Source organism: Camelus bactrianus, chromosome 3 (genome assembly GCF_048773025.1).
Source record: "Camelus bactrianus isolate YW-2024 breed Bactrian camel chromosome 3, ASM4877302v1, whole genome shotgun sequence".
In the NCBI taxonomy this organism is placed as follows: domain Eukaryota; kingdom Metazoa; phylum Chordata; class Mammalia; order Artiodactyla; family Camelidae; genus Camelus; species Camelus bactrianus.
Window position 1 is genome coordinate 13,332,572 of NC_133541.1, and position 13,523 is coordinate 13,346,094.

The 13,523-nt window shown below is 39.9% G+C and overlaps 1 protein-coding gene across 1 annotated transcript in view; it reads right to left on the reverse strand.

Moving 5' to 3' along the window:
- MARCHF11 (membrane associated ring-CH-type finger 11) overlaps positions 1 to 13,523 on the reverse strand; it is a 105,310-nt gene that overhangs the window by 15,493 nt on the left and 76,294 nt on the right. The window contains exon 3 of the mRNA XM_074353957.1: positions 2,959 to 3,151. Within this exon, the coding sequence (XP_074210058.1) occupies positions 2,959 to 3,151 (193 nt within the window). The remainder of the gene's footprint in view (positions 1 to 2,958; positions 3,152 to 13,523) is intronic.

Sequence of the window (13,523 nt, forward strand, 5' to 3'; positions counted from 1 at the left end):
ACAGGAATAGGGGCATGTTTCCAACCGCTTTAAAGCCCTCTGAATAGAGAGCCAATCCTACATCGTCCAGTGGTGACAAGGGAGCCATCTTCCCACTTGCCAAGCACCTCTTCATCCATCAGCCTGCTTGGCTATCACTTCGCCATGAAATCTCCCTGAAACCATTCCCTCTCTGCACAAAACAGCCAGCGTCAATCTCTCCTGGCTGTCCAACTACCATCTCCTGTGCACAATCCCATCACCGTGCACAGCCCGCTGAATTCTAGGTACCTCACTTACATGTCTGTCTGCCCCTGTAGCTGGGAGCTCCTTGGGGGCAGGAAAATGACCAGCTGTTAGTTGCATCCCCCGCACTCAGCACTGTGTCTGACACATAGAAAGTTTATTGGACTGAGCTGAGCAAATTGGACTCAAAGCTGCAAACCTGCTTTTCACTGTAACTCTCATTCTAGTCTTGTATTTGAGGTATAATCAATGTAACCTATTTTGTTACTGTGTACGTTTAATTAGGAGACATTTTAATTAATTTGAAATGTTAGCAGGAGCTATACCGGCTATTAGCATCTGGTTGCCTGTTGGCAGCCTGTGTGTATTTGCTTTCTTGACTGTAGTAGATCCCCATTTCTTGGGAGAAGGTAAGATTTTTCTATGGGTCCAAAGAGACTAATTAATGAGATTGCCAAGTGAAATAAACAATGTTCTTCAATCTGAATTCTTTAATATTTTCTTTAATATTTTTAATATTTTAATATTTAAAAATAATTCGAATGGTGGGGCTTTGATTTGATGAGCCAAAAGACAGCGAAAAGTATGTTAATATTTAAAACTTAGATAAAAATTCACTCTCCAAAGTGTCTCCAGGAAAATGTTAATTTTTGTTCCTTAGAAATTTGACTTTATAGAAAGGTCAAATGCTCAGATTTCAAAAGGGAAGCCCAAATATGTCACATAGTGTCAAAAAGATCATTAGTTCATATGTGTGTACTCCTAAAACCGGAATTCTAATAATCCTGATTAAAGGACTGGCCTTAGCCATCAAAATTTAAGATAGAATAACTCAGCCTAAATGCAAGCTGTGAAATTCAAGAAAATTATTCCCTAACCAAGAAATATATGGTCTTTTTCCGTGTTGTAATATCAAGAAAGTCAACTGGAATTTCTTCTCTGCAGATTGGATTGGGAGCTTAGTGGTTCTTTTGTTTTCCATCTCTCCCTTCGATATCAATGAAATACTACATTTTACAACATCTATGTTGCAAGACAAAACAAACACTGTCTCTGAATGCATTGAGGAATTTGTGGGATAATTTCATTAATTCTCCTTTTTTTTTTAGAGCCATACCCTAGAGATTAGATTTGTATAGAGATTTCCAATTTCCAAATGCTTACATATACATTATCATATTTAAGGCAAATTGTTCGTATACATGATTAGTCCAATTAGTCAGGCACCATCTGCTCAGTTTACACATTATTCCTGACATTTCCCTTCTTTCTTTTTTTCTTTCTGGCCTGAAATTTCATTATTTTTCTTTCTCATTAGTCTTGTATTGGTAACAAGAGAGGAAAGAAGAAAAGGAGGTGCAATTCAAGCTGATCTTATGTTTTAAATGCACAGAGTTCTTTAAAAAAAAAAAAAGACTGAAAATATTAAAGTTGCCAGTAAAATTAAGGCTGTAGTGAATAGAGGCACTGATTTAAGTGATTTAAAGTATTTTAATGTTGGTGACTTATTTAGATACTCTTAATCTACAACCTCCAGTTAATAGCATAATTATTGGACAACAGTTATTTCCTTTAGTTAGGCCTGTGTGCTAAGGATGCTTATTCCCATTTTTATAGGCAAGAAAACAGGAATACGGAGGGATGAAGATGATCTGTCCAAGCAGAGGCTAGGGCTAGAAACCAAGTCACTGGATTCCAGGTTGAGAATCCTTCCCTCATCAGTGGTTCTCAAACTTCAGCGCACATCAGCACCTTGGCCATCTTTGTAAACACCAAAGGCTGGTGGGGAGGGAACCTTGAAGTCTCTGATTCAGCAGGTCTGGGGTGGGTCTTGAGAATGTGCATGTCTAAAGCACTTGCTGCAGACGCTGGTGCTGCCATGGGTGGTCCTGGGACCATACCTTGCAAACCATGGCTGCCTCCCTCAGCTCTTTTTACATCCCTTAAACTGTAAACCACATCAGGGTAGGGAGTCCCCTGAATCTGGTGTTGCCTCTCTCTGTCTTCCCCCTTGTTGCCAACTGGTCATCATCGCAATGCCTATGGCACTTCACACACACACCTGCATAAATGCCCCATGAATTGGCTTCCATTTTCACATGGTATAAGGAAAACAAGAGATTGGTCAAGTGAAAGGCGTAAGTAACCATTTCTGTAGGGTCTATTTAAGCTAAAATGTTTCATCCTTTTTCTCTTCTAGGCCAATGAATTTAATAAGTGGCAAAAAGAGGCACAGGAAAGCAAGGAAAACTGTTCCCAAATTCTTACCCTTCCAAGGAGCTCTTTATGCCCTTGGGGAATCTGAGTCGCCAGGCGAGGATGTAAGATCTCCAGGTGTCAGTGCTCTCCCCAGACGCACAATATCGCCATTGGCATTAGTCAACACTTTCCCAGCTTAGTGAGACGGATTTATTTGCCCTTATCCCTTAGAAATAAATGACTATCCTTACAAGTCCCGCCCCAAATAATTTCTCCAACTCCTTCTTTGTGTTGCAAAATATGTCACTTTAAATGGGCATTAGCCTGTTAATTTTTTTTCAGACTACTTAGAAATATAGATGCTCTGCTTTTTGAGAACAGTGGCCAGGTTGCCGTACCCCAGATAGGTAATGAATTGGAGAACCAAGATCACATGAACCACAACATTCTGTATTAGATCCAACTGATGAAAACAGAACAGCTGCAAGAAATGGATTACTGACAGTTTGTTAACGTCGAACGTCATGATCTTACCTATGCACACTAGATCCATAAAACCATACATTCCATAGCAGATTTGAAAAAGGATGTCCTTCCTCTGCCACACTGCATAGGGGCTGAAGGCGGACCAGAGGAGCCAGGTCACACTCGCTATTAAGAACAGGGATCCTAGGATTACAGCAATCATCTGAACTTTCTCAACCAGTGTAATAGAAATGCTTTGCCACTAAAAGAAAAACAGAGGCATGTAAGAAAAAGGTGCTGTGTATAATTTAAAAAGGAAAAAAAAAAAAAAACATTTTCAGCCCCATGTTTGCTCTTCATGTTAGACCCTTTTCAATCTGATCGGCCCCCAAATGAATTTTTTCATTTCATCCAGGCTATAAAAAATAGACAAGCAGATAAAGATTAATGAATTGCCTCAGCTTCATTATTTTCAGTAATTCACCATTCTGCAAGTTTAATCTAGTTTTATTCCAGATAACAGGACTGAGTGTGGACGGCCGAGGAATATTTAGTACCCGGGAATCACATTATCATCTTTCACACATGCATGAAATTAAATACACTCTGACGAAACACGATGAGGAAGGAGTCCTCTATTTGGAAATTTATTTTGCTCTCAACACATTTGGCTACTGCAGAAAAGGGATTTATCTCTTTCTTGGTGGAAAAAAATGTAAAAAGCAAATAAATGTTATATAAGAACATCCATGAAAAATCATTTAACAAACTAAAATAATTACAAGGGAACTATAAAATTGTATGTTATGTGTTATTGGTACATTTCATATAGTTAGACATTACAGATATTACTGGCTATTAATTATCTAATGAGTAATCCATAAAGCCATTATTTGTCAAGATTTAGAATTTGTACATGAAAGAGTATCTTTGAAACTCACAAACTGTATGAGCACACACCATTCAGTGGGGAGAATAATTTGGTGTCCAAAGCATCAATGTTTGAATGGATTTATAGCACAAATGATGAAAAACCTTTCAAGGGTGTTAACTTGAGAATTAATCAGTCATGCTCCCACTTTGGCGTAATGGAGACAGAAACAAAACTAGGATTGCTGTGATGGTCTGTCTGCCAGCACACAATGAAACTCAAAATAACCGGCATCGTCTTATTGTGTGGGAGCAACATGTGGCTTGTCAGAAGAATTCCTAAACAGTTTAAATAACCTTTAAAAACAAATGAGCTTAAACAACCACTGCCCATCGGGTGAATGTGGTATTTCCTTAATGTCTTTACTTACCTGAAGTCTGACTATGTGTATCTCCCAGTGGAAGTCTGCCACTGCTCAGAACTTCCCTCTGTCCCTCACTGCCTCTGCCTCTCATCGTATCATTCATAGATAATAGTTTCAAATATGCATTTAACCTTGCATATTCTTGGATGCTATTAAATTCTACGTTTGTTGAAGATGAAATATCAGAATGCATCTGAAATATTTCATTCTCTAAAGTCATTTACGTTACGCTTCTCTTAAAAAAACAGACCCAAATGACAAAGCTTGTGGAGTCTGTGAGAAAGGTATTTGTAACCATTTTAATTTGAAGCTTCATTTATCGAAAAGTGATTCTTGCTTCTACAATTCTGTATGAATAATAACTGAGCTAGTCAATATTATTTTACCATTAGAAATGGATCAATGTATTTCAAGCACATGTTTGAAGTTGTTTTTTTGTTTTTTTGTTTTTGTTTTAGCTAGCTTCCTGGAATAATTTTAGGCATATTAATTTCAAACAGCTAGGCATTGAATTTTAAACTGTTTAAATTTGCTGCCACCAGACAAGTGTGAAGTGTCAATGTCTGTGTCTCGTTTAGTTTTGATGTTCATTAAAATTTGCATTAAATGCAACAACATGGTAAGCAATATAGAACACTACTTCCAGCTAATTCCGTCCTAGATGGGTGCTGTCATGTCTGTATGCACCACGTGGTCCTTTGTCAGTTTACTAGTCACATCAAATTGATGAAAACAAAGCAGCCTTTTAAATCCATGAGGCAAAGTTGTCCTGTGTGTGTGTGTGTGTGTGTGTGTGTGTGTGTGTGTGTGTGTGTGTGATTTTCATATAATGGGCCACATGTTTCAAAAGACATAGGCCTGAAACACAGGAGCTGGGGGATCAAAAGGAATTGAAGAGGGTTCACCTCAAATGAGCTTTACATCCTGACATCTAGTTTCCTTTTGCCAGAAATCCTTTATGTTCCAGATGCATTACATAATTTTAGCGGAGTTCCATTTGGACAGCTCAGTATTGTGTAATTAATTAGATTTGGCCTCCGTTAGGCTTATTAATTAGTTGGTCCAGACTGTCTGCACGCCAGTTCAGTAACAACGTGATGGTCACAGGCCGCAGGCACAGTGGAGTGGACCCTGCTGGGCCTTTGCGTCTGGGCGAACTGGTGGGGGTGATTTTATGCTCCTGTAGTGTGTCCTGGGACACAGGAAACTGTGTGGCTTTGGGCTCAGAGTCAGCATGACTGCAAGGTCTGGGAAGCCGTGCTCAGGTGGCAGGTTTCCCACGTGTGAGGCTCGGCAGATCCTTGACAAGGACAGTGAGTGAACAAAGGGACAGACTTACTAAGAATAAGAAACATGGATGCTTTACGCCTGTTTGGTGTTACCAAGTTTAAAATGGGTTAAAATTCAAATGCCTGGCTCTTTGAAGTGACTGGGTTTAAAATTACATCAGGGAGCTGAGAAAAAAAGAATGACTCTTGATTACAATACACTGGGAAGCTCAATTATTTACTCTTATCACAGAAAGCATTTCTCATTGTGGATAGAAGAAGTAATTCGAGATTTTTGAAGCTTGTTTTTAAAGAAGGTTAAACTGTTCAAAATCCATAATGAGCTCTCTAAAATTTTCGGTTTTGTATCACTTCACTAACGATGCAAATGTGTCTGAACGTGCAGAGACGTTCTTCACGTCCTGATAAACATTCAAATTAGTAACTTTGCACTGAACAGCTAAAAAGGACAGACCATTAAGGAAATGGAAGTTATTAAACCAACTAGAAATACAGAGATTTCTCTTTGAACACTGATGTCATTTTGATAATTTCTTTACCCACTATATACTGCTGTCTTATTTTTACCATTATGTGCAGAAAAATGGGGTTGTTTACATTCTTTCTCTAGGAAAATAATGTTTTTTCCCACAACTAGGAAACACCCACTCAGCACCCCTGGCCTGGAAGTCCCATATTATCCACCAGCCTCAACCGAAAGGAGCTGTGTGAATGGACCGTGAACTTGGACAATAAAAACAGAAGATGAGTGTCTTGGGGCTCCTCTCTCTCCACCCCAATGGTATCCAAGACCTGGATTTCAATTTGTAAGACACTTCTGAATCTTGAACAAAATTTGTCAACTGCTGAACACTTTCGTCCTCTAAAATTTGATATGTAAATATGTGCATATTTTTTCATTTAAATTTCTTCCCAGGTTTGGAAAGGAAAGTAATACAACAGTAAACAGATTAGCTAAATAATTGCTATTATTTCCTTTGTTTCCATAAGATGTAAATAGGTGTGACTCCCTTGTATTCCTGAAAAGCTGTTCACTTCTACACAGCTATTGGACCTATGGTTTCCAACAAAAATAGGGCCGATTGGCTCCTCTTCTGGAAGTCCATTCTCTTTAGCATATTAGAAGGTGTAATTTAATAATCATGGCCTGTATTTATCCAGGGATAAAATGTGCCAGGCACTTTTCTGATAAGTTATATGTATTAACTCATTAACAGAGGCAGAGAGAAGTTAAACAATTTGCCCAAAGTTAAACACCAGGTAAGGACTGGAGCTAAACCCAGGTGGTCTGGCTTCCAGGTTCATGCTCTCAACCCTTATACTGTCTAATAATTTTGCTGAGCTCTGATGACAATTAATCGCATGCCCCACTGTCTTTTCAGTGCCATGGCAATTTTCCTGATCAAAATTTTGAGTCTGCCTTCCCTGGTCTAATGAAATTGCTTTCTAGCTCGATGTCCAGCTGTGAGTTATCCACTGATCCTCTGTGTAACTCCTAAGTCTACATTCCTGAGGAAAGGAGAGCCGCCCCAGCTGGGCTGGACTCCAGGCTCCAAAAGGGAGATTAAATGTCTGGTTCAGCACATATTCCCCGTGCCTGGCACGTAACTGTTGCAGGAAGGATGAAAGAAATGGATGAAGGAATATTATGAGGAAGAGAGTAAAGAAGGGAAGAAGGAAATTGGAAAGAAGGGAAGAAGGAAGGAAGGGAGGGAAGAGAGAGGTTCACTCCTCAATTCAGTTTCACCTGACTTCTTTATGTTCTCCCCAATGCCACATACATTTCACTTTGGCCCCTCTTTGCCTCTGAGCACCTTCCTCCCTGGCACACAGTGCCCTTCCCTTTCTCACCTGGTGACATCTCTCATCCATCCATAACTGGTTGTGATGGCAACTCTTCTAAAAAGCTGACCCCCTTCTGCCCCTCCTCTTCTAAGCAGAACCTCTCTTTGTGGGCCCCACAATCCACTATTTATACTTCTGTTGCACGTAGATTTTTTTCTTGCTGGAATACCAGATAAATGTTAATCTCCCTGTTGTCCACGGACTGCATGTCATCATGGAAGACACCCTCCCTTGTGTTCACTAAACAGCCTAACACACCTAGTCAATGCTTTAAAAATACTATATCCTGACTTTAGTTTCCGTCACCTATCTGATTGCTGGGTTAACATTCCCTCCACACCCATTCTATCATTGCCTGCAGGATAAACGTCCAGACACTAGTGAGAAGAGAGGTGAGACTTTAAACTCAGATCTGTTTCCAAAGCCTAAGTTCTTTCTAAAGTGTCCTTCTTTCTCTCTGACTGCTCTTACAGTGGGCCTTCTCTCTGCCCACTTAAACTGACACATCCTACATCTGAAAGCAAAACCAAAAAGGACATAATTAAACCTATCTAAAGGGTAGTTTTAGAGATGACAAAAAGTCAACAAAAGCAACAAGCAGCTCAGCAGAGTGCCAACTAAATCTGCCCTGTGTTTTCCAAATGGCATTTTCATGTACTTCTTGAGTCTGAAAGTTGCAGTTTGTTAAATGGATATTAACATAAACATGACACTCTCAGAGTTATACTTTTAAAAATTTTAATGATGTTTGGAAAGAATTAAATAAACATACAGTGGAAATTATTTAATGTTCTCTTTATATACAACTATTTGAAGATGCAACAAGTAAGGTCCATCAGTCCTAGAAAGATGCAGAAAACGTGTGTGGCCCCAACTTGGGAATCATTGTGTGTGAGGGTCCATGTGGGAGTGGTACCTTTCGTGGGAGATTGGATAAATACCTCAATAATGATCACATACTGCTGTGAAACCATAGCAACAATTGTTGCCCTCAACAATGAAATCTTACAAATTATCACAGGTTTATTACTGCCTTCAGACAAGAAAGGATGAGAGAAAAAGCTAGGAATTTTCGTTAAAGAAATGATGGGAGGCCAAGCCAAGGCAAGACCGAGTCTCCCCCGTGTATAAATCACTTCCAGCCAGCAAGCTGAGAACCGGAGAAAGGCGGATACTCCATCAGGCCTCCAGGAAGCTATTTAGAAAGATGTTCCTGTCATTCTGTTGTCTGAAAGAGTTAATGCAGCTTCTCAATTTAGAATCCAATTTCCTCCCCAAAAATAACACGTGCTCAGAGGGAGTGAGGCTGAACTCCGAGAGAGTAGACTCGCTCAGTGTGTATTAAATCATTCAGTCTGAAGCACTGTTTCATCTTTGCTTTTACAAGGCAGGCCAGATATAAATCATAGCTAATAGATTTGTAGTACAATGATTTATAGCATGCAGTGTGACAGGTGGGATTGCTTACTAGTGTCACAGGAGAGAACACCTGCTCTTAAGAAGTGTCCTCTTCACAAAAATGAATTTAGCCAAAACTTATTTTCAGTCATTTTTAGACAGTGTTTAAATTGAACCACTAAAGTTGGGATTTGAAATGCTGGCAGAAAACGTCTCAATATGTGATCAATTTGACATGCAGATAAAATATTCAGTTAATTATATGCCCATTCTTTGTAGAGTTGTATTTATAGGCTGCATATTAAAAGTGATTTCATGGTTTAATATGAGTCTTCACTGCGAGAAAAGCATTTTCATAAACTTATCAGACCTGAGATAAAAGTCAGACAAAAGAAGTTTGCTTTGCCTGAGAAAGGTGAAATCTAAACAGCCAAGAGAAAATAATTAAGGAAACCTGAAACTGCTTCTTTGAAATATTAATAAAATTGATAAATCTTAATGAGGAAAAAATCATAAGTTTTCTATGGCAGGACAATCAAACTAAGACAGAAAGAAAAAACAAATGACATGGCCCTTTGGGTGTTGCCTTTTCCCAATGGGCAGTGTGCACCTACATCATACGTTAACCAGACATCCTCAAAGCAGGAGGCTGAAATCAACCTTTGAGGAAAGTTGGCCCCTTTCTTCAGATGCCAGGATTGTAACTCTATGACTAATTTTTGTTTTTCATCTCATACAAGGGGTCGCACTGACCAAAGCCTCTACCCTATATCCGACAATATCCACTCAGATCAGGTGCACTAAATGGAATAAGACTTATTATTCAGGAATTCCTTAAGAAAGGACTTATAATTCCTTGCCCAGTTCCTGCAATACTTCTTTTTCCCAGTAAAAAAGCCAAATGGAAAAGGCTGGAGGTGTGTTCAGTACCTGAGGGCTATAAATAACAGTGCGATTCTTTGCCACCCTAGGGTTCGTAATCCTCCGACACTGCAGGAGACACCTATTATTTCTCAGTTATAGACCTGTGCGGTGCGTTATTTAATATTCCAGGAGAAAAACAAAGCCACTTCCTCTTTGCCTTTACTGGGAAGATCGTCAATCCACTTAGGCCATTCTACCACAAGGCTACCCTGAAAACCCTACTTATTTTTCTCAAATACTTGAAGCTGATTTGGCTAACGTACACCCCCAGTGGTTCTGCTTTAATTCAGTAAGTAGATGACTTTTGTGCTCTAGAACTCAACAGGACTGCCAAAGAGACACTATTCACCTATTGCAACAATAAGCCTCGAAGGGGCATAAGGTGTCCAAAGACAAACTACAAGTCTGCTTACCAGCTGTGAAATATTTAGGTCATTTAATATCTAAGGAAGGATTGTTGATTGAAAGAATCAAGGGAATCTCAGCTTTCTCACTCCTCCAAACAAAGAAATAACTAAGAGGGTTTCTAGGTCTAGTTTTTCCCTCATTGCCAACCTCTCTATGCATTACTTAAGTCTGACCAGTCAGACCCAATTGAATGGTTGGTTGACCAAAGAAGGCTATAAATGCCTTAAAACGTGCGTTAGCCCAGGCTCTGGCATTGGGCCGTCCTAACTGTACGTTACCACTTTTCCTCTGTGCGCGTGGAGCTAGAGTAAGCGCCCCGGGCATATTAACTCAGAGGCATCGCCCCAGAGCGTATTACAGTCAGCAGTCAGATCCGGTGGCAAAGGGGCTCCCACCCTGCACGAGGGCCCTTCCAGCGACAGCTCTCTCATGCAAAGCTACTGAAGAACTTGTAATGGGATCTCCTCTGACTTGTTATGTTCCTCACTCAGTTGTATCTCTCTTAAATTCTCATCAGACTCAACACTATTCTGTGAGTCGCTTGGCCTCTTATGAAGTATTGTTTACCCTTTTCACCCATTATTACCTTGGCTCCATGTAATAGTCTTAACCCCACAACTTTGCCTTCATCACGTCAAGGTGACAACAGTGATGACTGTGTTACACTACCCAACCATCTTCCTACTCCTAGGGCTGACTTACAAGGAGCTCCACTGATAATGCTGATTCAATTTGGTTTACAGATGGATGAGCAGGGACATTATCGAGCTGGCTATGCGACAATTTTGATAGTGGAAATAATTGAAAGTTTATGCTTACCAGACACCAAATCAACCCAAAAAGCTAAGTTGATTGCATTGATTAGGGCTTATCAATTAGTCAAAGATCAAATAGCCAATATTTATACTGATAGATGCTTTAGAGTGGCTCATGATTTTAGAATGCTGTGGAAACAGAGAGGATTTCTCACCTCTTATAGCCAGCCTATAAAGAATGGACAGCTAGTCTCAAAACTTTTAGACCTCATGCAATTGCCTACACAGCTGTCTATCATTAAAATACCTGGACATTCCAGTTCTGGCTCAGTAGAAACCAAAGGGAGTCAACTGGCCGATCCTGCAGCTAAACAAGTTGCCTTAAGCCTTGTCCCAGTCCAATTTCAAGAATGTCTTTTGCTCAAACATAACTCTGATGAAACTGCTAAGAAATTTCTTTTGCAGGCTCAGGAACTAGCTTCAGAGAATGAAAAGCAAGCCTGGAGGTAAAAAAGGAGTACTTTCTGATCCCATCTCACAAATATGGTTCAGATCAAATAAGAAGCCTAAAAGTGCTCAGTTACCCTTACTCCAACACGTACCTTCCCTGACCCAACAGGCACCTGAGAAAATGATGTTATGGGGAAAACAATATGTCTGGAAACCATCACCCACTATAGTGGGAGTTATAGCTCATAAATTTTATGACTGATATTCTATCTGTCCTAAATATAATCCTGGTAAACTCCTTCCTGGCTCTTAAAGCCACTTCCCCTTCCCTAAGGGACCTTTCGAAGTTTGGCAACTGGACTTTATCCAGGTGCTTTCCTCTCAGGGCTATAAACGCATCCTGGTAATGGTATGCATGTTTTCACCCTGGGTGGAAGCATTTCCTTGGAGAAGGGCAACGGCCTTAATGGCATATTACTATTGGAACGAATAATTCCAGTTTGGGGAATTCCTTCTGAGTTGCATAGCAGCCATGGAACCCAGTTTGTTGGACAGATTATTAAATCCACTTGTAAGACTTGGCCAATAATGTAGCATTTTCACTGCGCCTATCACCCTCAATCCTCAGGACTAGTAGAAAGGACAAATAGCACTATTTAAAAACACAACTGGCTAAATTTTCAGTTATTAATCTTCCATGGCCAAAAGCCTTTCCCTTGGTACTCCTCAATCTCAAGTCTATCCTCTTTGGCAAACATCAATTGTCTCCTTTTGAAAGAATTACTGGGTGACCTATGCATCTAGATGAAGTTGTATATGAACCAGTATATTCTACATTATTGTCAAGGACTCATCAAAGCGCTTAAAGAAAATGAAAAATTAATAACTGGTTACTTCCACAGTGTGCATCTGGGAGATGAAGACCTTAAGGACCATGGGTTACAGCCTGGGGATTTTGCCTACTGGAAAAGACACCAAATGAAGCACTCCTTACAACTACTTTGGAAAGGACCATGGCAAGCATTGTTAACAAATCCCTGTGCTGTGAGACTTGAAGGAGTAAGGTCTTAGATTCACGTTTCTCACCTCAAAAAGGTCCTCCCTCCTGAATGGACTGCAACTCCTATTTCTGAGACCAGACTTCGACTAACTAAGAAAGGCCCCACCAAACCAGGACTAGAAGCAGATGACAGCAGTGGCAGACAGCTAACCCAAGAGTCTGGACCAGGCCTATAAGACTTATTTTACCAGTTCAAACTCCCTCTGTCCATCAAAATGCTTGTCTCTCTATTAAAATTGAAAGTTATTCTATTTCCAGCTATGTTTTGTGCCAATGTTTAGGATGGAAAGAAAACTCTTTAGTAAAACTATCACAAAGTGTACCCACTGTGGGTAATTTAACTGGTTGTTGGATTTGTCGTCAAATTCCTCAGTCACCACAAGGCCGATTTAAACCCCTTGTGATTCCTGTCACTGAATTTTCAGATGTTCCTAATGTTACCACTTGGATAGACTTCCCTCTGGCCTAAACTTTCAGGTTCAAATTCTCTAAAGCATTAATATATCATCCCTTGCCTGACACTATCCTCAGTTATTAGAGACTGGACACAACTTACCCTAGGCCCCCCTTGCTCTGTCCCTTACTTAATTAACAGATGTCTTAAAGAAAAAAATACAAGTCACTTGTGTCAACAACTCCCCCACATCAATGATCATATGGATAGTTTTTGGAAAGCCTGCAAAAGAAATAACCTATGGTTTAATATTGTGTCAACAAAACTTCCAATCAACAATGGTATCAATGAAACCACTCTGGAAGGAATCACTTGTGCTACCCCAGGTTTTGTCTTTAAATGTGGTATTCAAACTGACCCAGCTTCCTACGAGTGGTCACAAAAATGTCTAAATAGCTGCCAAGTAGGTTTATGCTTATTGGAATGTTATGTTACCCCTCTATCTATATACAAAGAAACTGATGGACCTCCTTTTTCTTCCCATTACAAAGTCAAAAGAACCATGCTAGCAGAATACCAAGATACCTGGTGGCAAAGTCTTTTTGGAATCTTGGTTCCTAGTGCAGGAGTATATGTGAGCAGAGATATCCTTAGAAACTATCAGCCACCATTGGTCAAAAGGCTGAAGAAACTGCAAAAAAGCATTGAAGCACAGCAGAAATCCCTCAGTTCCTTAGCTCAGGTAGAATGAGATGGTAAGATTGCCTTAGATTTCCTACTGGCCAAACAAGGTGGCATTTGTGCTATAGCTCACGT